This window comes from Macaca thibetana, chromosome 2 (genome assembly GCF_024542745.1).
Source record: "Macaca thibetana thibetana isolate TM-01 chromosome 2, ASM2454274v1, whole genome shotgun sequence".
NCBI classification, from domain to species: Eukaryota; Metazoa; Chordata; class Mammalia; order Primates; family Cercopithecidae; genus Macaca; species Macaca thibetana.
Window position 1 is genome coordinate 146,372,221 of NC_065579.1, and position 24,993 is coordinate 146,397,213.

Below are 24,993 nucleotides of genomic sequence, written 5' to 3' on the forward strand. Positions count from 1 at the left end.
TGGGACACAGCAGTGAGCAAAAGGACAGAAACCCCTGTCCCTAGAGCCCCCTTCCTGTGGGAACACTGACGGTAAATGAGGTCAATGGGCGAATGCTGAGAGTGGGAGAGCCCAGCTAGAAAGAAGGATGAAACAGAGGAGGGTGAGAATGTGGATTTTTACTGAGGGGCTGGGGGCAATGGAGCTGCTCAATGCAGAATGCGTGGGGAGCAAGCTGGGGGCAGCTGGAGCTTCATGCAGAGGCCCTGAGGCAGGAGGGAGTGCCTGGGGCATCCAGGAGCAGGGGCTCCCTCTCCCGAGGCTGGAGACCGGGGCAGAGCGGGGAGATGGGAGAGGAGGTCAGGGAGGTCGTGCAGGGCCTGGGGGTCATGGTGAGGACTCTGGCAATTGCCCTGGGGAAGGTGCGGGCGAGAAGGTTTACAACAGAGAAGAGGGGCCCTGACACGTTTCAACAGGATTCTCTGGCTGCAGCCGGCAGAGCAGAAGACCAGGGTGAGGCAATTGTGATGGTCCAAGCGGGAGGTGACTGGGTCTGGCTGGGCTGGAGGCTGTGGGGTGGGGGCTGACTGATTCGGGACAGGCTTTGAAGGTGAAGCAACAAGACCTGCTGCTGGTCAGGAACCCTGCTGGGTCGGTGAGAGGCACGGCTGACCGCACCCACCAGGATTACTCTCTGAGTCACAAAGCAGGACCCCGAGGCACCAGGCTTCTGCAACCAAGGGAATGTGTGGCCTCCATGACACGGGGGTGGGCTCCAGGCATAGCTGGATCCAGGGCTCAGATGGGACTAGCAGGAACCCATCTCTTCATTTCTCCATTGGCCTTTCTCGGCATGGCCATCACCCCTTTGTGCTGTGAACCTCATTCCCTTCGTGGGGACAAGATGGCTGCAGTGGCTTCAAGTTCATGCTCTCCAGCTCTGCAACCCCAGCAAGAAGAGAGAGCCCCAATGTCTCCAGCAAAAGAACCCCATGACATGCTGGGCCCCTTCCACAGGGACACGCCCACCTGCCCTGTGTGTCACCTGCCACCCCACTCCAACTCTGTCACAGCCCCAACTTCCCAGAACCCTCTCTCCTCGCTGGCAGTTCATTCTTTCAGGGAAAAGCTGTTGCGCCTGGAAGAAGGGGCGGGAGATGGGCATGGCATGGGGGTGCTCCAGGCAGGGGCACAGCTGCACAGAGGTGGAGGGGGACAGGGCCTGGTGTGCGAGGGAACCCTGAGGAGCCTGCATGTGGAGCTGGGCAGGGCTGAGGTGGGATTGGAGCTAGGCAAGGCCGCTGTTGGGAGGCCCTGCAGGGTGGGCCAGGCCAGGGCCCTGCTGCACTGTGTTGGCAGCTGCCCAGATGCCTTGGGGAGGGCTGTTGTGCCCCTGGGGGCAGGGTGGGCCCTGCCCAGAACCAGCAGCCTCCGTGTTCCCACCCAAGATGTGGGTGCTCCCCCGGTGGGCCCCTCCCCTACCTTCCGGCCACCGGGAGATGCTTGTCTGTCTTATCATTGGGGCCTGGTGACTCTGCAACCGTCTCTCCTTATCGGCAGCCCACCCAGCTGTCCATGGTGGGAGGCAGGGGTGGGTCCCAGCCCGGTCAATGTGTCCACACAGGCACCCAGACCCTGGTCCCCAAGTCCTGCTCTGTGCCGGGACCTGGCGGGCTTGAGCTAGTCCTTTCCACAGGCATCAGCTGGCAACAGCCACTTCCCCCCAAAGGTGCTGGGGGGCTGGGCAGAGGACCAACCCCTCCCCTGCCTCAGTTTCCCCTCTGTGAGGAACTCCAGGAAGCAGGGGTCCTAAAGCCACTCCTCTCCTTCCCACCCATCCATCAGAGGCCGGCCAGGAGACCTTCCTTGGAGCAGCACTGTCCTTCGGGCAGCACAGGGACCAGAACCTGCTTCTCTTCCTCCCACTCTGCCCACTGGGAGACATCTGTGCGAGAGCCCTGAGGTCAAGGGAGATGCGGGCTTGAGTGGAGTGTGGACCCTGGCAGGGAGAGCAGCATCGCCAGCCAAGGCTTGGAGACAGAGCGGGGCAAGGTGGCAGGGAGACCTGGGGAGGCCTGGCCAGTGTGGGGGTGGATCCCTCCACGGTGAGCACTGGGGCAGTGAGGTGCTGCTGACTGTTGGCTATCTTCCACCCTATCGTCCGCTCTGCATCTGATTAGGAAGCAGGTTGCTTCATCTCATACCACACCCATCGCACAACAGTCCCGCCTGGTGCCCACCCACGGCCACCAGCCACCCAGAAGTGCCCTGCCCACTTCCGTAGGAAGCTCCACCCCACTGCCCTCTTCCCTGGGCCTGGCACCCATGGCTCATGGGCATCTCAAGCAATGCCCACCTTCCCCTTCCCCTGCCCTGCGTGTCCCCTTGTGCCCTGGCACCGTAGAGTGCTCCCTGGGCCCATCTCTTCTCTAGCTCTATCCCTCCCTGTGGCCTCAGGATCCCACATCCTTGCTGTACCTGTGTGCCAATGACCTATCTTTGTGTCCACCCAGACCCAAGACACAGCTGTCCAGGAAGAGGCTTTCCAAGCCAAATTCCCCAAGGGTATCCGAGTTTTGGACTCAGGAATTTTGCAGCAAAGCTTGCCAAGGCGTCTTGCCCACCCCCTCCTTTGCAGGGTTCCCATCTCTTGTGCCCAGCAACTCTGGGCAAAGGCTGGCCAGGGACTCTAGATCCTCTAAGTCTGGCCTCCCCTCGCTTGCCCAGTCAGTGCCAAGGCCAGCTGATGTAACTCTGGGATCATCTTCAAATCTGCCTCCTTCTCCTCCTCTTTACTGACTCCAGCCATGGCCCCACTCACACCCCATTCCCTCTTGCCCGAGCCTGGGCATGACATCTCCCTCCTGGCCAACTGCGTCACGCTCCTCCTTGTCGGCCTCCGGACAGGTCTTCCCCAAACCAATGTGAGAAGGTAGCTGGTGATGCTGATGATGATGGTGGTGAGGTTAGTTACGCTATGAGGTGATGATGGCATTGATGTTAGTAGTGACGTTAAATGATGGAGTGATGGTGAAGTTAGTGATGGTGGTGGTGCTGATGACAGTCTGGGGATGGTGTGGGTAACTGGCTTGGGAGAATCTTGGTTGGTAATTGACTGGGACAGGATAGGGAAGGGTCAGGAACTTGGCCTCTGTAGCCTGGTCTGAGCCCCAGCTCCAGAGTGTGGGAAATTTCCAGGGCCTCTCCCTGGGGCTCTGAGGAGCCTGGCTCCGCCCCCCATCTGCCTTTCTCTACTCCCAGTCCGAGGTCCTTTGGGTCCCTGGGTCCTCAGGTCCCCATAGAAGGAGTTGAGGAGCTGGGAGCAGGGAGGGACCAGCAGAGAGTGGCTGCCATGGGGGCAGGCCCAGGGTGGAAGCGTGGGAGTGAGTGTGTGGGAGGAGAAAGCTAAAGAGACCCCCGGGGTCTGTCTGCAGGTAACCACACCTCACAGACCCTACCCTCCAGCCTGCCTCTACCTTGGCAGGTTGCCCAGGGGTCCTTGATAGACATCACTCAAGGGCTGGGGCCCCAAGCCTCAGGGCGTGGACAGGAAAGAGGTGAACTAGACCTTGGCAGGAGGCAGGGTTGTCCATAAAGGACCAGAGAGAGGCAGGGGAAGTGATGGGAGATGGCAGTGAAGACACAGGCATGTCGGAGCTGGAGGGCCAAGCGGCTTACTGGAGACTCTGCCTTGGGCCAGTGGCCCCTCAGCGGCCCCTCTGCTGGGACACACTGTGCTGGCCACAGCTCTGTTGCCTCTGTGCCTCTTCAGGTGGCTCCACAGAACTGGCCCTGCTAACGGGGTCTCCTCCTACAGGTGATGTTGGGCTGTGCAAGCCTTGCAGGGGAAACGGATGCTAGGGCCTGCCAGGTGGTGGCTATGTGGGATGCTGGAGGCTTGGGGCTGAGTCTATAGAGTGACCTTGAGGGGTGAGGCCTGGCTGCGCCTGGCACCGTGCCCCAGGTCCGGGTCAGCCTGGGCTCCCAGCTGGGCCTTGACCTAGAGGCCCGCTGTGGCTGTGGGATGTGGCTGTTTCTCTCTGCTGCACTGTCTCCCTCATGAGGGCCAGTCATAATGTGGGGGGAGCACGTGGGGACTGAGCAACACCTCAGTCAGGGCTCCAGGGGTGTGGCCATGTGACCTTCAACTTGCTGGCCTGGGTGGGCCAGGGAGGCAGAGCCGGCCCGACAGCCTCCTTTGCAGAGGGGGCTGCAGGCCACACTGTGAGGTGGGAGGTAAGGATCTAGGCCAGGCTGTCCCTCCCACCGCCCTCTGAGGTCCCTGCACTGGCCCTGCCCCAGGGAGCAATGGGCTGGGATGTGGGCGGGGTCTCCATTTCCCCAACTGCTGCCCCCAGCACAGTGGCAGGGCCTGTACACAGGAGGCCTTGTAAATATTCAAGCACTCAGCTTGGGGCCTCTTCCCAAATGTACCTCTCCTCTCAAGTTTCACCTCCCTGTTTTCAATCCCGAGACTTCCCAAACGTCCTCTTCCTCCCAGGCCTCAGCTCGGACTGTCCCCGCCCCTCGGCTGCCACATCCAATCACCAACCACTGGTCCCAGGTCCTCTCCAACCCACATGGCCTCTGCCCCGTTTGTGTTGGGGGTGGGGGAGCCCTGATCTCCAGGCCCTGCTATTGGCTCCCTCAGGAGGCCAGAGGGGTCTCTTGAAATCCCAACTGGACACCACGCCCCACCCCCTGCCTATGCCCTTTCAGGGCTCCAAGGCCTCCCCACACCCAGCAGACAGCCTTCTAGGCCTCCCTGGCTGCCCGAGGTCTAGCCACATTGTTCATAGCGCCCCCAACACCTCCCTCACCATCACCAGCACTCAGCAAGGGGAGTGGAGCCCCCGTAGAGCTTTTCGAGCCCCACTCCCAGCACTCCCTGCTGCCTCCGCCCCAACTCCCAGCACTCCCTCTGCCTCCGCCCTACTCCCAGCACTCCCTCTGCCTCCGCCCTACTCCCAGCACTCCCTCTGCCTCCGCCCCAACTCCCAGCACTCCCTCTGCCTCCGCCCTACTCCCAGCACTCCCTCTGCCTCTGCCCCAACTCCCAGCAGCCCAGCCTGGTGCCGGCTGAGCAGGCTAATTAATGGCTCAAACCCGTTATCAGCCAAGTGCTAATTACTTTTTAATCTGGGCTGCTTGTGTGGAGGCTCCTGGAGGTGCAGCAGGGGCTGGGGGGTCCGGAGCCATGACCTCATCCCTCCTCAGCAAGCAGGCACATGGGCCCCAGTGAGCGCTCCCTCAACACAGCCCTCACTCTGCTGTTCCCTCTGGTGAGTGCCACCCTTCCTTGCTCTGGCAAACTCCTACTCTCCCTTCAAGACCTTGCCCATGCAGCCCCTTGGCAGGAGGCCTCCCCAGTCTCAGCCTCAGAGGACAGACAAGGCTGAACTAGGAGCTGGGAGGCTGTCAGGGGACTGGCCTTGGTCTCTGGAAGGGAATCTGGAAATGCTAACCCCCACATGGAGGCTGCTCGGCAGAGGAGGCCAGGGCTGGGACCAACCCCAGAGTGAGCTCGGACCGACAGTCTCCTGTGTTCCCTAGACAGGGGTCTGGCCCTGGCATGCTTCCTGTAGAATGGAGTGATCAGCCTCCCTCGAATCCTACCCAGTCCTGGAGAAGAGGCCCCATCAACCTGCATGCCCTTTGCCCATGGGGCAAACTGGCACTGGATACACACATGCCACCACCCTGTGCATACTGGACTCGATCCTCCTTCACCCCACTCCCACACCCAAAGAGACACACACTGACAAACACCAACACCCAAAACACACACGGAGCACATGCAGACATGTCCAAGACATTGTGGATCCATATGCACAGACGCACACCCGGACGTCAGCACAGGCTCAGAGATGCCTGGTGCACCGATGCCCGTGTGCGCACATGCACATGCATGGCCAGGGCAGGAGGCCTGGGAACGCAGAAGCTGCCCCTTCTCCTGCCCCAGGCCCCCAGGGCTTCCCGTTTACGAGACATTATCTATCAAAAATATATTAACCCAGAAGCCTGTTTCCATCAGAGTCTCGATTCCAGGGACATTTCCAGATAAGCCTTATCTCCTCACTTGTGCATTAGCCCTGCTGGTCGGGGGCCTGCCAATCACTGCTGCCCCTCCTGCCCCAGCCCATGGCAGGATGCCGGTCCATGACCTCACTCCATGTGGGCAGGCAGGTGAGTCTCCTGGGGCACTGCTGTCCCATGCCCCACCCCACCCATCAGCCCACAGAGGACCCCAGAGGGCACCTCTTTTCCAAGGACACGCCTGAAGCACTGGGGCAGCTGCAGGCAGCCAAGCCCTGCCCTGCCTGCACCCCTGTGAAACCGGCATGCTGCTGCCACACCACCGCTGTGGGTAGATGAGCAGATTCACTGAGTTTACCTGTGTCAGTGGCTGCAGTGAGTTTGGCCTACTGGAACCCTCTCCTTCATAAAACACGGGGACCTGGGGTTGCCCAAGGCACCCTGCGGGGCAGGGGAGCCAGGGAAGGGGACGTGCATGCCCACACCTTGGCCTCAGCCAGAACCAGGTGCTGGCTCTGGCTCCTGCCCACCGTCCCAGCTAGGCTGCACCTTCAAAGGCTGCGCGCCCTGGCCCGACCCCACTAATGGACGCTCGGGTTTCCACCGATGCCGGGCCTGATAGAGGCCTCTCCTGGGGCAGTCGGCTGGGCGTTTTCAGGCCACACAGAGCAGATCCGCCTCATTACACACTCAGGGGGCTCAGAGGCTCCTGGGAGTCGCCCTGGGCTGCCCCTCCTCCCTTCTGTGCCCCAATTCCTCCACCTGAGCCCCCTCCTTCCTGGGGCTTTGAGGAGCATGGTCTTCAGACCAGTGGGGAGGGGACAGGTGGGGTGGAGGTGGACACCCGCACAGAGTTCCTGGAAAAACGGCTGATTTGGGGATGGTATCACTTCCTGAGGGGTTCTGGGCCTTTTGCCTCTCAGTGGGAGATGTGTGGGGCCCACCCTAGGGCCGCAGGTAATGCGGGGTCAGCAATGTGCCTGACAAGTCTCCTAGCCCTCTGGCATGGCTGCTTTTCTTCTTCCATTTTATACATGGGGACACTGAGGCATGAGGTTAGGGAACTTGTCCAAGCTCACACCGCAGGCAGGGAGAGGCCCGAATCTGTGCCCTGGCAGCAGCAGCCATGTTCGCCCTGTGTGCCCAGCTTTCCTCCACATCTGATCTGGCCCCAGAGCCAGCTCCCATGGACTAAGTGCCCCCCATGCCTGGCACAGTTGGGGCTCCACTGGGTCACATGACCCCTCATTAGAGAGAGGCAGTGACACACCCAAGGTCACTCTGCCCATGCAGGCCAGGACCTGGGGCCTAGCTCAGAGCTTTCTGTCCCAATGTGCAGGGACCCTGAGGGAGCTGGGGAGGGAGGGGTCAGGGAGGGTGTGGCCTGGCCCCCAGTTCAGCCCCACACTGAGGAGGAGGGAGGTTTCCTCGCCTCAGAGGTGAGTCCTCAGAGCTGGGTTCGGACCCAGTGCTGGCCCTCACCAGCAGCTCCCAGATCTGCTGGGAGGTGACCAGCCTGGACAACACTGGCAGGTGCTCAGAGGGGCCTCTCCTGCCCCCAGGGACTGACAGGCTGGTGGCTGCGAGCCCAGCTCGGTGCTGACTGAAGCCCTCCCAGAGATCTGCTCCATTTTTGGGCTGCTCTCCTGAGGGACCAGCCGGCTAGCAGGGAGCCTGGTGTGGGCTCAAGGCCGCTGCCAGTTTCCTGGGCAGAGTGGCTTCAGCGAAGTGGTACTGCCTTTCTGGTGAAACAGTCTGCAGGGCCGGGTAGGGTGAGGAGGCCGTGGGGCACAGCACACAGTGGGGTGAGGCCCCAGGGAGAGGGGCCACTGCAGTCCCAGGAGGTGTCTGCTCAGGCAGCAGCAGTTGAGGGGGAGCCGGCTCCTAGGCAGAGGGCTGTCCTGATTCACGATGCAGACAAGCCGCCCTGGCACCCGCAGCCTGCAGCAGTGGAGGCCACGCTCACTGGGGCCACACTCTGTCTCACTTTCCTACAGGGCCAGTCCCCTCAGGGGACTGAACTGGGAACCCCACTTCCCCATGGCTCTCAGCTGTTGCCCTTGACTGCTGCTCTAGCCCTGCTGCCTGGGTCTGGGCCAAGGTTGACCAAGGGTGGCTGGGCCATTCGCCATCGCTGGCATCCTTGCAGCACGGGGGCTTTGCTCTGCTGCTGGTGTATTTAATTAACTGCTTTCTCCCCAGCCACCACATGCACACGGGACACACACACACAGACACACACACAGACACACACACACACAGACACACACAGACACACACACAGACACACACACACACACACACACACACACACACACGCGCGCGCGCGCGCGCGCACACACACACACACACACACACACACACACACACACACACACACACACACACACACACACACACACGGCTCTGGGGCTTAACAGCCCCAAGTCATTTGATCGAAACCTGCCCCTGTAAATATTTTTAATGCCATTTGCAAATTAAAGCATAATGCACCGATTACTGGGATAAAAGGAAGGCCTCTGCGTCTGTCTGGAGACCAAATAAAGGAACGTTTGAACATCTGTTCATGCTACAAATGTCTCTAAAAGCTTTGATTTCCCCTCAGTTGACTCCACCATCTCACCCTTTCCTGAGTATCCCACAGCCCGGGGCTACAGGGAAGGGTGGTCTGTGGGTGCAGGGGACGGCAGATGGCGCTGCACAGGGCACCCTCACCATGCTACCCTCCACTTTCTGGGAAGTGTGTGGTTCTCAAACTTGAGGGCAGGGGCTTAGGGACTCCTGGTGTTGGGGTGGAAGAGCAAGCCTCCACCTGCTCTGCCCGATGCCCTGGCCAGGCACCCTGCTATTCTCCAACTCCCCTGTGGGTGCCCTCCCTGGACCCAGCTGCCCAGAGAATCCCCATTCTCCCTCAAGGCCCAGAGTGTCCCAGGAGCTACCCAGTGGGGTTGAGAAGCGCAGACACTGCAGACTCTCATAGCCTACGGACTCTGAGTTTGGGTCCCTCCCCTGGCCCCTACCTGGGCAGGAACTCTTGGGATTCCTCTGAGATTCCCCTTGGAACACAGTTGGGGAGGGCGGGGGCCCTAGTGAAGTCAAAGAGAGAGACAACAGTAGAGTGGGCTGGGGCCATGGGACATTTATTTGTAGCTGTCAAGTGTCTGCACACCTGGGGGAGGGGTGAGACAGGCCTGCAGGTGGCCAACAAATGGGGCAGTGGAAGACACTGGCTACCAGCCCTCTGCCCAAGGCCCTTTCCTAGTTGGGCTGGTGGCTGTCCTGGGTGGGAGTGTGCAGGGGCTGGAGGACAGACCCTCCTGGCCCCAGCAACACATCCCCCTCAGCTCCTCACCAGGGCTGAGCACCAATCCTGGGGGTGGGGGCTGCTGCTGCAGGACTGCAGGGAGAGACTGGGAGAGGTTGAAGCATGACTGGTTGGGATTTGGCACAGCACCCTGGACTGGGCCGGGCAAGGAGGCCCTGGGGGAGGTCACTGGACACTCAGGGAGACTGGACCATGCGCTTGTGGGTGTCGAAGACGTAACGCTTGAAAGTCAGGCTGAGTGCTACATGCTGTAAGGGCTCACTCCGCTCAGCGCTCTCCTCCTGCCTGGTAGCCTCCCCGCGGCCGGCCCGGGCCCGCTTCTTGAGGGCGGGTGTCAGGATCTTCTTGGACTCAGGGCTGAGGCCACCTGCAAGGCACAGAAGACAGCCTGACACTCTGTCATACCCCAAGCACCTGTGGGCTCTTTGCCTGCCCACCTGCCGCCTAGACTCACCCCTCTTTTGCCTCCCTCGGCAGCCAAGCAGCCCTGAGGCCTGTGGTCCATTCTGACATTTTGGTCCCTCTGGCGCCCATCTGATAGGTGTACAGCAGGGCACTGTGCCTCTTGGGGCCTCGGCTCACTGCCCCTGTGCTCAGGCCCTGGAGGGACTGCTGCCCTGTGCCGAGTGGTTCATTGCTTTCCAGTGTACTCATGCCAAGTCCACATCTGGAAACTAGGCATCTGAGGCTCCCTGGGTGGGGTGCTCCCTGATTGTCCCTGGAGACACATTATTCTCCACCCTCTTGTGTGCCTGAGAGGCTGACCCCTGCAGACAGCATGAGCAGGTTTAGCAGTGGGAGCCCCAGCAGGCCAGAGTGTGGGAAGAGAGGGTAGTCAGGGTGTGTATCTCTGGCTGCCTTCACTCCCACCTGCCCTCAGTGGGATATGCAGGCTGCATACCCAGCTGCCCCAGTAGCAGTCGCAGGAGCCACCACCCACTGGGGCTCCCTGCCCCATGCCATTCTCACAGTGTCCCCTCGGCTCAGTTTGCCACAGCCCTGAGAACTTGCTCCCGTCAGGACACCCCAGTGAGGCCATGGGGCTCACAGAGTCAGTGGCTCATCCCAGGATCCTCTGCCAGGGGTAGATGCTGCCCCACCCCCAGGCTTGGGTTGGTGCAGCCCCCACCGCTTTCCAGCCACCTCTATGAGCTGCTTTAACCAGCCCATGCCTCCCTAAAGACCTCCCTCCAGCTGAACGTCTGAGTGGAAATCTGTCTCCTGCTGATGCCCCGATTCGCGCTCACTCCAACTCCTCCATCTTCGCCATGCTCTGCAGCCCTGCTGATCATGGTCCATTCCTGGGCTCCTCATTGCACATGCAAGCCTCTCACATGCTGTTCCCTCTGCCTGGAACACCCTTCCCATCCTAGGCAATGGAAGTCCCACTCATCCTTAAACATGCTGCTGCAACTGCCCTTTCTCTGGGGCTTGTCTTTTTATTTTTAAATTGACAAATGACAAACTGTGTATATTTAGTGTTTTATATATATATATATAAAAAATATATATAGTGTGTGTGTGTGACAGGGTCTCACTCTGTTGCCTAGGCTGGAGTGCAGTGGTGTGATCCTGGCTCACTGCAACCTCTGCCTCCCACCTCAGCCTCCTGAGTAGCTGGGACCACAGGCTCGTGCCACCACGCCTAGCTGAGTTTTTGCATTTTTTTGTGGAGATGGGGTTTTGCCATGTTGCCCAGTCTAACATGATGTTTTAATATATGCATACATTTTAGAATGATTAAATCAAACTAATTAACGTATCCATCACCTCACATACTTATTTTGGTGATGAGAACATTTAAAATCTATTCTCTTAGAAATTTCATTGAATATTATACATTGTTATTAATTACAGTCACCATTCTGCACAGTGGATCTCCTGAATCGACTTCTCTGGTCTAACTGAAACTGTGAACCCTTTGACCAAGATCTCTCCATTCCCGCCCCAGCCTCCACCCCCAGACCCCTGCAACCACCCTTCTACCCTCTGCTTCTAGGAGTTTGGGTTTCGAGATACCATGTATAAGTGAGATCATCAGCATCTGTCTTTCTGTGCTGTGGGGCTTGTATTCATGAGGAATCTCCTGGTGGCAGCATGCCGCAGCCTTCACGCGGGCCACTGGCCACGGTGAGGCCACTCAGCATGCTCCTCAGCATCTGCAGGAGTGGGTGGCCCAGGGCTTGGAGCAGTTCCGCCCCTAGCAGAGCACCCCAGTGTGAGCACTCGCTCTGTGAGCCTCATGGCCCCACTGGGGGGTTCGGGTGGGAGCAAGCTCATGGGGCACTGTGAGAATGGCATGGGACAGGGAGCCCCAGTGGGTGGCGGCTCCTGAGACTGCTACTAGGGGCAGCTGGGTATGAAGGCACTGAGGGCAGGTGGGGGTGAAGGCAGCCCATACCCTGCCTGCCAAGGAGGTGTCCCACCAGGATCCCCTCCCCATGTGCACAAAGGGCCTGTACAGGCTGGGGGCCTAGAGGTCCAGAGCTGGGGGGAAGCTGGGCAGAGGGCTCAGCTTCCTACGTGCCGTGGGCACTTGTGCCACTGTACCTACTGGCAACTGAAGAATTTTTCCTCTCTTTCCCAGTCCTGCCCAGTATTAGCTTCCTTCCTGAGAAGACAAGGCAGCCACGAGGCTCACGCATCAAGCTTCAGTCCAGAAGGCCCTGGCCTGTCATCTCAGACTGGGAGAGCTGGCTAGTGGGGCTGTGCGGGTTATTTCTGGCTCAGTTTCCTGAAGATGTTGGCCACCCACTTTTTTATATGGATAAGAAAATGAAGGTCTAAGACGGCAGTGACTTATTGGAAGCCCCACAGTGAGCTCAGAAGAGCCAGGATTTGAGCTCCAGCCCTTACCCAATGGCAAAGCCAGCTTCTGCTCTCCACTCAGAGCGATGGGTGGGGGATCCAGCTTTCAGTGGGCTTCTGACAATGGTTCTCAAGGCTGTGAGAGTGTCATGTACTGGCCCTACAGCTCTAGATGTTTAAAAAGGTGACAAGGGCTCACACCTGTAATCCCAGCACTTTGGGAGGCCGAGGCGGGCAGATCATGAGGTCAGGAGATCGAGACCATCCTGACTAACATGGTGAAACCCTGTCTCCATTAAAAATATAAAAAATTAGCCGGGCGTGGTGGCAGGTGCCTGTAGTCTCAGTTACTCAGGAGGCTGAGGTAGTAAAATGGCATGAACCAGGGAGGTGGAGCTTGCAGTGAGCCGAGATCGCGCCACTGCACTCCAGCCTGGTCAACAGAGTGGGACTCAGTCTAAAAAAAAAAAAAGTGACAAGGGTGCTGGATAAAAAGGCCATCTGTAGAGTCAGTCAGGGACAGCCTGCCCCACTGCACAAAGGGTCAGGTCTCCCTCTGGCAGGCGGAAGTGAGATTACTGGCCATCTAAAGCCTGAGTCCTCTGGGAAGACTGGGGACATGCAGCTGATATGAACGGGGCTCCAGGAGCCAGGCTGGTCATTGCACGCCTGCCTGAGGGACATGTGATACTGTGGCCGTGGGGACCTGTATTAAGGAAGTGCCCCCTGTGAGCAGCACACCTTACGTGGAGCCTGAGTGGTGTCTGCTCTGCAGGTTCCGTATGTAGGTGGTCTGCCCCAGCTTGGGATGGGGCACAGGGTGTGGGCATGGGGAGGACCCTGGCCAGCCCCCTCAAGTGAGCACCAGGCCTGTAGGTATCTAAATCCCTGAATCAGAGCCTGGCCTTCCTTCTGCAAACAGAGCAGGTAGCTGGCAGCAGACCCCGACAAATGGCATCGGCAGCCCGTCTCCCTCTGGTGCCAGGAGGTCTGGAGGCTGAGGAGGCGTGGGGCTCCCCGGCGTCGGTGCTGGGCTGGGGAGACAGGCGTGGCCCAATCGGCAGTCCATCTCGTCCGTGATGGCTCTCGTTACACACAATGCCGACCTTGCACTGCCTGGCGCAGGCAGAGCCGGAAAGTCTATCTGGCACTGGTGAAGATGTGGCCATTTATTTGCTCTTCTGAGATGGTCAGGCTCGTTTACCTCTGCTCTATTATGGACTGGCCGGGAAGCCACACCTGGAAAGCCTGACCAAAGGGAGACCCGGACATGGAGCTGCATGGATTTGTGGCAAATGTCACCAGGAGCTGCTTTGTTTTCCCAGTGGCCTTTTTAACATTTTATTTATTTTTTTTATTCTTAGCCATGTGGCAAACAGAGGGAGGTGAAGAGCACCCCAGGGTGTCACATGGTGAGAGCTGCTGCCCACCCAGCCAGACTCTGGGGGTCCCGCCCTGTGCTTCTCCCAACCTGCCTCTGTGTCTTTTCACTTAAAAATATTCAGGGAACATGCCAGGACAGGGAGACAAATGGCGGTGAACACGCAGACCAGGGCCCGGCTCCCATGCAGTTCACTCATCTAAGAAGGCACAGCCAATGAACAAGGCAGTTAGATCTCCAGACAGCAGAAGGGTGGCCAAGGAAACAGCACCATGGTCACTGTGTGGGGACAGGGCTGCTTCAGCGTGTTCCAAGGGAAGAGGAGGAGGAGGAGGAGGAATGCTGGACCCAAGGCCAGATGACAGGAACCAGTCATAGATATTGCTGGCACGGATCCACAGGCAAAGGGAATTTGAGTGACAATTCCTGGGGGTGGGTATGCGAGAGGCACTGAGGGCAGATGAAGGCATGTGCCATGCGTGGTGCAGTATGAGGGCCTGGCTCCAGGGTGACCACAGCTCACCATGTCCACACGGTGCCCTGTGTGCCAGGCCCCCCGCCCTGTGCACTGACTTGGGGTCAGAGTGTGTGGGAACGTAGTGACAAGACCATGTGCTGAGTGCTGACTGCCCATCTGCCTGGTGTCTACCTCCTGCAGGCCCTGGTGTCTCCAAGGCAGGCAGGACAGGGCCTGCTTTGCCACCAGCTCTGCTAGGACCTACGCTGTCAGAGAGGTGCAGCCCTGCCCCCATCTTCCTCCCTGCACTGGGGGCTGCTCTGGACCTCTGGTCTCTGCTTGCCCCTGGCTCACGGCCCTGCCCCTGTGTCAGCCTCCTCGCTGCCCTCCTGCACACCTGGCCCGTCTCTGCCTCAGGGCCACTGTCATTGCCAATCCCTCCGCCTGGAGACTCACCTGGGAGGCACACCTGGCCCGTCTCTGCCTCAGGGCCCCTGTCTTTGCCAATCCCTCCGCCTGGAGACTTGGGAGCTCTGGCAGCTGCAAGTTTACTTTCTTCGAGTCACTGTACAACTGTCACCTCTTGGTGAGGCCTTTGTGACCACCTTGTTTAAAACCACAACCCCCTCATGCTGCCCTGACCCCCTTTTACCCCACTATTTTTCCTATAGCTTTTATCACCTTCTAACATCCTCTATAATGTCCTTATTTTGGTGTTTGTTGTCTGCCTCTGCTGAAGTGACAAGCTCCACCCTGACAGGGAGTTTTGTCTATTCACTGTTGTAACCCTAACACCAGCAGTGATTGCTGGTGAGTGGCGGATACTCAGAGAACACTCTCCGAATAAGTGTTGGAGGAGACCCTGCTGGGGCTGAGGGGCAAACTGCTCTGGTTTTCCAAGAACCTGAAGGGCAGCTGTTTAAGCACTGGCTGGTGACAACCTGGGAGGGACAAGGTCCCCAGATGGTCACAGTGTGAATTAAGAAAGGCACTTCTAGGAATTCAATCCAAACAAGTGGTTTGAGATACGGCAGAAGATGTCGACACAAAGATGTCACCACAGCATGGAGGTACTTAATCCTTGTAACACCGTGTTGAGGAAACAGGCACAGAAGAGTTAGTAGCTTGCCCAAGGTCACACGGCTATTTACAGGCAGAGCAGGAACACTAGGCTATCTGATTCCCAAGCCTGTGTGCTTACCCACTAAGGGAGCGGCACGTTTTTGAGAACTACAAAGGGCCTCTAAGACCAAGGGAGGCCAGTCCAGACCCATCCAGCATCTATTAGCCGCAGCAAAATGTTCTGTGGGACTAAAAGTGATACCTGAGAAGAGTTTAAAGTTACACAAAGAAAGACTTCTGTTATAATGTTGATTCAAAAAAAATGCAGCAATCAAAATTTTTGGAAGAGCTCTGCTGCAGTCCTGGGATGAAGGGAAAAGAGACCGGAAGACTGCCCATTTGGCTGTCAGGGGTCGGGAGTGGGTTGCAAGCACTGTTCCTTCTTTCTTCTTTTATGTATTTCCCAAGGCTTCTACTGTGACCCTGGGTTCCTCATAGGGGGACGTCTATCACAGGCCCCCCCTCACTGTGGCGTCCGGCATCCAGCTGGGAGCCCAGAGAAGGCACGGTGTCTACCAGTGCAATCTGGCTGGAACCTGCTCAATCCATGGCACACAGGGGCCAGGGAGGGGAGAGAGGGCCAGGAAGCTCGCTGATATCTCTAGGCCCATGGTGTCGTCTCTGCCACGCTCTGGGCTCTGCCCAAGAAGGATAGGGACAAGAGGTACGGTAGGGGTGGTGATGCTCATGACTCCTCCATGGCTGCTGGAAGTTCAAGGTCCCCACGCTGCTGCTCTGCTGCTTGCATCAAGAGCAATGACTGGGAGGTGTGGGCGCAGGAGTCCACCGTCCTCCAGCTCTGCCTCGCTGCCTCCTTCCTCATCCCACCTGGCTGTCCCAAGGATTGCTCTGGGGCCCGGGTCAGACATCTAGACCTGGCTCCACCAACAGAAGCGTCATTCTCTTTTTGGCCTCTCTCTCAGCCTCACCCCTCCTCCCTCTCTGACCCCATCATGTACCACGCTTCAGCTATGAGAAGCCAAGCAGGGCCTTGGAACTTGCGGTTCCCTCTGCCTGCCATGCTCACAGTCTGCTGCTGCCCCTTCGGAAAGCACCCCTCAGCTGCCCGGCTGAGTGAGATCCTCCTGGGCGCCCGGCCCAGCACCACTGTGGCTGTCATTGCCTTATGTGCCTGCCTCCCCCAGTGGCCTGGGAGGGGGGCACCTCTCCAGGATTGCGTGCAGGGCCTAGCACACGGGGCTCAGGAAAGTTTGATGAAAACAAAGGGAATGAGTATGGATTCATCCTCACAAGCACTCACAGCAGGGGTGCAGGACAGTGGAAGGAAGAAAAATGTCCCAGCAGGGCAGGACCCCTGCCTGCAGGACCAGAAAACACCTGTCTGCACTCAAGTGACCCAAGGGAGAAAGAAATCCAGGCTCAGGTGCCAGGCTGGCCTGGCCCCCTCTCCCATGTGCTGGAGGGTGGCTCTCTACCTGGCAGGGCGGGCTAGGGTGTGTGTGTGCTACACGTATGTCTGTAATTCAATAGGGCCTCCTTTTTCCCAAACCTCAGGATTCTCGGAGCCTAGGGCCCTGCTCCACCCCCTGACGAACCCAAACCCCAGGATGCAGTGGGGGCAGGCGGCCATGACCCTGGGGGCAACACTGCTCCTCATGGCTTCCCGTGGGGACACTCTCCCAGGGCCAGGCTGGCCCTTTCTCACCAAGCGCCAGCTCCACACAAAGGCACAATGGGCTGCAGGCTGCTGGGTCCTGGCTCGGGCTGGGGTAATCAGAGAAGAATGCGGGAAGCACAACTGTTTCCCAAGCCCTGGCCACGGTGCCGCCCTGACATGGCCATCAAAGGCCGGCAAATTGCCTCCAATTGCTGGCGTTGCTTTCATGTTGGGGGCCAGACTGGAAGAGGGGTCTCCACGCTGGTGGGTGGCTTGCATGCCCTAGTGGGAACGGAACCCTTGCAAGCAGCTTGGGGTCACTGGCCCCCTTTGTGGCCCTGTGGGGTTGGGGCCGCTCCAGTCACTTCAGCACTACCCACTGCTATAAACAAGCAGCTTTGGAGAGAGTTGGAAGAGAGCCAGAGTCAGGGGCAGGGGCTTTCTTTGGGGTCAGCATCCTGGTGATAACTGACAGCTGGGAGCCTAAATGGCAGGTGGGGCTGATATATGGGATGGCCAGGCTGGACAGCCACAGAGGGCCTTGGATTCAGCCAGGCTCGGGTCTGGACTAGATACTGGATCCTAGGAATAGGAGGGGCTGCCTAGCAAGGCCACCCCCCTCAGCAGGAGCCACGGGGCAGCTGGTACAGAGAGCCTGGTCCCTCAAGAGGGTGCTGGTGGGCTCCAATGTCAAGTTCCTTCCACCCCAAGGTAGGAAGCTGCCCTGCACAGGCCACAGGTGGTCATGGAGGTGTGTGGGTGGCACAGTGCTCCATGAGACCTCTAAGTCAGGGCAGAGCTGGAGGCAGCCCTGGCCAAGAAGGAGCTGCCCCCAAGGCCAGGGGTGGGGAGACAGAAAGAAGGGGGAACCTGGCAAGGGCAGAAGTGGCCCTAACATGGGACCTGGCGGTCATGTCTGAAACGCATGGAGCTATGGTTGACATCAACACCCCCACATATCGGCGGCCAGCCAGGCTCATGGAGGTGCAATGACTTTCCCTGGCTTCCTGGCAGTTGTGGTGCAGCTGAGTCTGAATGCACACCCCTCTGCCTGCTGGCAGGGCAGGGTAGCCTGGGCCCGGAGGACAGGCAGAGGGGATGAGGGATTAGCTCTAACACAGACCTGGCTGGGGACAGACAGGCCCAGAAGGACAGGCCTGGCAGGGCTGGGGAGAGCCAGGTGGGCAGAGAGAGCCAGTGTGAGCACAACTTGAGGGGGGACAGCCCTGACATCAGTCTCCTCTGTGAGCAGTGACAGTGACTCTGGAATTCTCCAGCCACCTCTTTGTCAGGCTGGGCTCTTCTGTTTTCCCAGGGAGCTAAAGCCTTTAACGTTGCTGGCTGGGGCGGGCCGGCTCCTTGGTTTTCTCTCCTTCCCTCCCTGCTATGGATCCCGTATGTAAACAAAGATGCAATTTGCTTTAAAAAGATAAGGTGATTAAGTTTTTATCAGACCTGTACTCCGCTGTCCCTGCAACAAAAGGAATTAGGGGGAGGCGGGCGGCAGAGCGGGCCCTTCGCTGGAGCCTCGCTCTTTCTGAGGCTCTCAAGCTCACACTCGACGGGCTCATGCGCCCCTTTGATTGGGCGGAAGCGGAGGCAACCAGCGTCCCGCACCCCCATTTTGATGTCTTAATGTTGCCTAATTCCTCCTTTAATTTATATTAAGCTTCTTAGCAGCAATGATGAATTCTTCAAAAACAAAAAAGGGCCCTTTGCAGAAATCTTTCCCACACCATGTAAATTGAAATTATAATGCAGTCAAAGCTGGGGAGATTGGGGTGTGTGGGGAGGGAACACCGGCGTATTATGCGGAAGGAAACTTTTTTTTTTTTAAGGCAAAAAACAAATCCATTCTGAGATAGGCAGAAAATGACTTGGCCCTGAATCTCAATTACACAGGGAGGGGCAGCCTCTGCAGAGGAAAGTTTGTTGTCCTAAATTCTCAGTCCCTCTGGGACCGGCTGGACCAGCTGCCTCCTGGAGGGGCTGCTGCAGGGATGGCCCCCGTCCCTCATCAGTGGAGTCCCAGTCTACCCTTCTAGAACGGGATCCCCCACCCTGCAGAGTGGCCATGAGGCCTCCGTGAGGTGTGTTCATAGAGCAGCCAGCCCTGCCCCAAGGGTTACCCTCCTTGCTGTGCAGGCCAGAAGCTCAGGCTGGGGCTCACACAGCTGTGAGTGGGGCGCCTGCCCAGCCTCTTGGGACAGCTCAGAGGGTGGTTTGCCACAGGCTCCTTGGAGGCTCCTGCTCTAGGTGTCCCTGCGGGCCCAGCAGGAGCAGGTCCCTGCCCCAGGGCACGGGCATGGGGCTCCTGCACATGAGCAGCCAGGACCCTCTCCCACCGGCCTGTCCTTAATGCTGTTGCCAGAGATTCTTCTAGGACAAAAACCCAACATTCCTCTCAGTTCAGCTGTTCACTGAAGACCTCTTCAGCCCCTCACAACCACTCAGGCAGGGCCTCGATTCCTCTAAGGAGTCACTCAGAAGCTGCCCCCACAGCCCTGCACGTCCTTACCACACACTCCTCTCCCATCTCAGCACTGCTCCAGCCTCGAGACTGGCGCTCCCTCAGCCTGGGGAACCCATGACACTTGTCTACCTTGCCTGCTTCTGTCTCCCTTGGCTCCTTTGGCTCCCTCGGCACAAGGCTCTGTAGCATCTTGGCTTGGCCTTCTCTGATGCCTGCCCAGCCTTCCCCTAGGGCCAAGGCCCCCCACACTCTACCCTGAGTACAGATCCAACGCCCCCAGATATAGTCAGGGCCTGCAGCAGCCCAGCAATGCCAGGAAAGGGCAGTATTGGTGACCTCAGCCCGTGTGCACTCCACCTCAACTGCCAGTGGGGTCAGAGCTCCCCCACCCACCTCCAGGGCTGCTCATCACCCTCCTCCAGCCTGGCAGCCTCCACAGGGTCCTGTCAGTGCACAGAGGCTGGGGGGTGAGCAGGTCTGCCGACCACCTGCCAGCTGGGCCGGTGGCAGAGGTGGGAGAACTGGACCGCACAGACTTTCCTGTCTGCCCGCCCAGAACTGGGAAGAGGAATCAGTGGGGAGGCCTGGGCCTGGCCCCTTCCCCTGGGGCTCATGTCCCCCACCCATGGGCCAGGGCAGTTGGGTGGATGCCCAACTCCTCCGTCCAGAGAGAATAAGACATGCACTTGATGAGTTGGGGCCAGCTGGGCCACAGCTGAGCTGCTTCAGTGGCAGAGTTTCCAGAAGGTGAGTCTGGGCAGCTGTGCTTCTGGGGACCCTTTTGGCTGGCCCTGGGTGGGGCTGAGGTTTGACAAGTGTCTGGATGGGAAGGACACTGGACTGCAGCCCTGGGCAAGCTGGGCTCTGCAGGTCAGCAGCTGGGATGTGGCTTGGCCAAAGGACCCTCTGCTGCTACCATTGCCACCCTCACAGTGACTGCCTTTCTAGCAGCCAAATGCCTCCCACCCAGCCAGGGGCTGCACAGACATCATTTTATTCCAGCCTCAGGACATCCTATAAGTCACTTTACAGGCAGGCGCAATGGCTGCCTGGGGTCACACAGCCGGTAAGCCAGGAAGCAGCGATTCCCATCCAGGCCCCAGGTTCACAAAGCTGTCCACCATGCCACAGGCCTGGGAGTCTGGCTGCAGGGAATACAGCAGCCTGGATGGCAGTGCCATGGGTGGGAGGCGGCAGGGGGCTGCAGCCATCTCCTGTGGAAGGAGGGAGGATGGCAAGAGACAAGGGTGTGGGATCACCTGGGGACTCCCCCAACCAGACTGATGTTTCTTCCCACCCGGCATCTCCCAGGCCCAGGACAGTGGGGCTGGGCCAGGTGGGGCCTTGTCTCCAGACACTTCCAGGGCGGAGGCCCAGGGTGCCTCTGTGTTGTGGGTACCAGTCAGGGGACCACTGGCCACCAGGACTGGGGGCTGCGGGGCCTTACCACTGTGGAGACTGGCACTGAAAGCAGCCCAGATGGCCGAGAGGGGGCCTGACAGAAAAGACCATCTTGTGTGAGGGAGGTCTCGCCCAAAATGCCCCAAAATGGGCACCAGCCAGTTCTCATCACAGAAAGAACCCCAGTAGCAACCACAGCTCATGTTCACTGCACCTTTACAGGCTAGGCACCACTCCACATGCTCCACAGACAACAGCAAACCTCAGTTCACAATCATGCTATTCACACACACCAGGAAACTGAGGCACAGAGCACTCAGCAACTTGCCCAAGGTAACACAGCAAGAACATGGTGGGCCTGAGCTCAAACCCACCACAGCCCCATGCCCAGTAGGCCATCCACCCTCAGGAACCAGTCCCAACCCTCAGCAGTTGTGTGCCCAACTCCTGCACGGATGGGGGCTTTGGGAGGGCAGAAACTGGATCCCATTTGACAGCATGTCCCAGTGCCTGGCATAGGGCTTGGGGTAGGAAGGATCAGAAAAGTGCCTTCTGTGCCTCAACTCATGTGAGGAGGGTACATTATCCACTCCATCATTCAGAGGTAGAAATGGACGCCCAGGGACACAAATTGATGTGCCCAAGGTCACACAGTCAGTGGCAGAGAAGTGATCACATGTCCTCATCAGTAGTTGGAGAAGCCCAGGTTCCTCTCTAGCTGGAGCTAGAGGAAGGGGCTGTCTCTCTTCTCCACTAGCACCACCAGCTGCCACCCTCTCCCTGTACTGTTGGTAAGCCAGGCCTGGTCCATGACATACACACACACAACCCACACATAGATACACATGTGCCTCTAGAATGAGGGGCCCCCTAGAGGGCAGGGCCATTCCTTCAGCAGGTTTTGTTTGGTTGGAATGGTGGCTGTCCAGGCTATCTCAGGTCACTGCAGAGGACAGTGACCATGCCTAGGGCCCTTCCTGAAGGCAGACCTCGACACCTGAAGGGCAGGCAGGGATGACAGTGGTGCTGTCGGAGCCTGAGCTCTATGCTTATGGCTGGGGTTTGGACACCAGGTTTGGTGACACAGCAGCTTGACTGGCCCGCTCTGAGCTTTGGTTTCGTCCTCAGTTGGGGTGAGGGATGGTGGGAACAAGACACATGGCCTGGCTCTCTCCAGGAAGCACTTGGTAAAGAGAGGCCACTGCCATTCTGATCATGGCTGTGGCTGAGGGTACCATATCATTGTGTCTCCATCAACTTGGGGCTAACTAAGCTACACCTGAGGCTGAGCCCTCCACTGGGCCCCGTTCCTGGCTGCTGCCTGGCCTGGGTGTGCTGGGCCGTGTGCTGGACAGACACTACCTCATTGCACAACCACGATCCCCTGTGAGGGAGGCCCAGCAGGAGTCCCACTCTGCTGGGAGGAAGCTGGGCCTGATGAAGAACAGGGGCCTCTGGTCAAATGCAGAGCTAGTTTTCTCCTCTTTTTGTTCTCTCACAGGCATCTTGAGGCAGAGGGAGACTTGGATGCAAACCACCTGTGACAGCAGTGAAAAGCGCTGGGAAGAAAGGGAGGGAGCCGCAGACAGACAGTCGCACCCGGGCATTCAGAGGAGGAGGAGGAAGGAAGCTGGGGTCAGGAAGACTGTGGTGGAAAAGGTGACATTTCCCTGGGCAGGTCTGAGTGAGGCAGCACGGCCTCAATGGAGCAGTGGGTCAGGCAGGAGTGGGCCACTGATAGCTGCCCTGCTGAGGCCCTAGGAGCTGACCCACTCCCATGGCTCCCGTTCCTCCTTCTGGCCTGGAGGCCTCACACACATGCTGAAACCTCCTGTCTGCTTGTGACGCAGGGATAACAGGCACCTGACCTCCTGATGCTGTGAGGATGCTGAGGACGTGTCTAATGAGGGGAACAAGGCCTGCCTGGGGACATAGATGCTCTAGGGACATAAGGCCCCACACTGCCAGCAGCACAGGGAGGACACTCCCCCTGCTCAGGGCCGTGGAGACCACCGCTGCATGCAGAAGCCCTGGCGCACAGTGTGCTCGGTTAGTGGGCCTTTCCTTCTCTCCTTCCTTTGTGCCCAAAACCCAATGGCTGGCCAAGGGGAAGGGCCTGCTTCAACCAAGGGTGCAAAGGCCGGGCCAGGATGCCCTTCTGACCACACAGCCATACGCTCTCAGGCTGTCCTCTGCTCCCCTGTGGGGCTAGGACTCACGCCAGCCTGCCCCTTCCAATGAAAGAAAAGGCTGTGTGGCTAGATGCAAGGATGGGCCCCTCCTGCAGGCGGCCCTCCTCCTCAGACAACCCCCCAAGTCTGGCCATTGCAGGAGCACGGTTCCTGGTGGCCTCCCACGGAGCTCCATCCCCACCAAGGGAGCTGAATTTTAATACTCCAAACATTCACTCCCTAAATGTGTATACTCTTTAACAGCAGTTAATCTTCAATTAAAATACCTAGAGCAGAAACTAAGATAACTGGTTTAAAAGGTAGAGCTTATTGACAATAAAAGTCTTCTTCATATTGCCTTTCTTTAAAAAAATCCACATATTAAAAATGTCATTTTTATGACTTGGTGGGAGAAAAAACCCATCTAGAATAATGAAGGCGAACAAAGGCCCAGGGAGCAGTCATTTTCCAGAGCCCATATGTAGCACCCTGATTACTATATCAGCCCTGTTCCCAGAGTAGAACGAGAGGCCGTGGGCAGGTGGCGGCCCTGGCTGTCCCCTCACTGACAGGGGAAGGGCAGGGGTGGCGCGGCATCTCTGGTCCCCATCCACCCTCCTGATTTGAAAGCTGCAGACTCCAACAGTCTATCCCTCCCTGACCTGCAGGGGCTGAGGCCCAGGGTGAGCATGGGTACAGGGGCTGGGGCCTGGCACCCTGTGTCTGTGCTGATGGCCATGTGCCCATACACTGTCCCTCGGAGGCAGATCCCAGAGGTAGCCTGTGGCTGCAAGGCCCAGGGGAGGCAGGTATGCCCATGGGCTGACCTCCCCCTCACTGCCGCCCACTGAAATGCCCACATGCTTTCTGATGCTGGCTGCACTCCTGCTGCACACATGTCACCTGCTGGCCATGTGTCCACCTCAGCTCTCAGGCCTATGTGACCAAATGGGTCCCTAACGCCCAGCACAGGGCCAGGTACAAAGCAGGTGCCCACAAGTGGCCACATCCTGGTCCCTGGCCCTGTACCTACCTCACAGCTCTCAGTACCTCCCACCGCAACTGCCTCTTGGCTCACCGGCCATGGCCTCGGGCTCTCTGCAGTAGCCCCTGGCCCAGTACTGTCTGGCATTGCTGCTGAGGGGCTGAAGGGCCTTGTCTAGTGGCACTGTGTGTCCTTTCTTCCAAAACACAGTCTGTGCCTCTGCCCTGGGCAGGTTACATCTCTTAGTGGCCATGGGCTCAGATCCTGCATTGTGGCTGGGTGGGGGCTGTTTTACACCTGGGAGATGGTTCCCCTAGGTCTTGGAGTGCATAGGCCTCAGCTTGGAGCACCTCCAGCCAGGTGTCCCTCTACCCTCAGAAGCCTGGGCTCCAAGGGCTGGTGAGAATGGGTCTTGGGGACAGGGCCAACACCAGTGAAACAGAGCTGGTGTTTGTGTTTCTGCAGCAGTGTGAACGCCAGGACTCCCATCTGAGACATACCAGCGTGTGTACCAAAAGGACAGCTGTCAGGCCTCTTTCCCAGGTCTGGCCCTGCAGCAGCCAGGCCAGTACCCTGGGAAGGTGCTTGGCTCTGCAGGTGCCTGGCGGGTGGTGCACTGAACTTCAGTCTCCTTGTCTGTGAAATGGGTCCTGCTGTTATGATGGGGAGTGGGGAAGCCCTAAGAGAGGGCCTGAGATAGGGAGGGCCCTGGAAAGAAAGCCTCTTCTTTGTTTTTTAAATAAAGTATGTGGAAGCCTTAAAGGCCAGGTGCCTGGGCGCTGGGAAAAGCTGCCGCCTCCTGCTCCTTCCCACGGACACCCGGCTGCCACATGTGGGCCTCTGACAGCACGGCTAGGCTCAGAGGAAGCCACTGTCCTCTGAAGACCCTGAAAGGCCAAGGGAAACCAGGGCCACAGGAGACAGCAAGCACCGGAGGAGATCTGGGGAGGGGGCTGGACCCACCACGCCCTTCCCGGCTCATGGTGCCCCACACCAGCCCGAGGGTACATGGAGCTGGCAGACAGCGAGCCTAAGGCAGCACCCGAGCAGCCTGTGTGTGCTAGGCCCGGCCTCTGTCTTCCCTCACACACTCTCTCAGGTGGGCACAGGTGGGCTCAGAGGTGAGGTGGGAGCTGATGTGCACAGTGGCCTGGGCAGGATGCTGGGAAGGGAGCTTGGCGTGAGGGGCAGCCTTCTGTCACCTGCCTGGCTCTGCGTGGGGCCAGGGATGCTCTGG

General features: G+C 58.6%; 1 protein-coding gene across 4 annotated transcripts in view; it reads right to left on the reverse strand.

The window, feature by feature from the left end:
• EEFSEC (eukaryotic elongation factor, selenocysteine-tRNA specific) overlaps positions 1 to 24,993 on the reverse strand; it is a 276,656-nt gene that overhangs the window by 16,426 nt on the left and 235,237 nt on the right. For 3 of the 4 annotated variants that reach the window (XM_050781695.1, XM_050781693.1, XM_050781691.1), the window contains one exon: positions 9,130 to 9,707. The exons of the other annotated variant lie outside the window; for it this stretch is intronic. In XM_050781695.1, coding sequence (XP_050637652.1) covers positions 9,675 to 9,707 — 33 coding nt within the window. In that variant the 3' untranslated portion in view covers positions 9,130 to 9,674. Of the gene's footprint in view, positions 1 to 9,129; positions 9,708 to 24,993 lie in introns of those variants that run through there. 4 annotated transcript variants of the gene reach the window in all.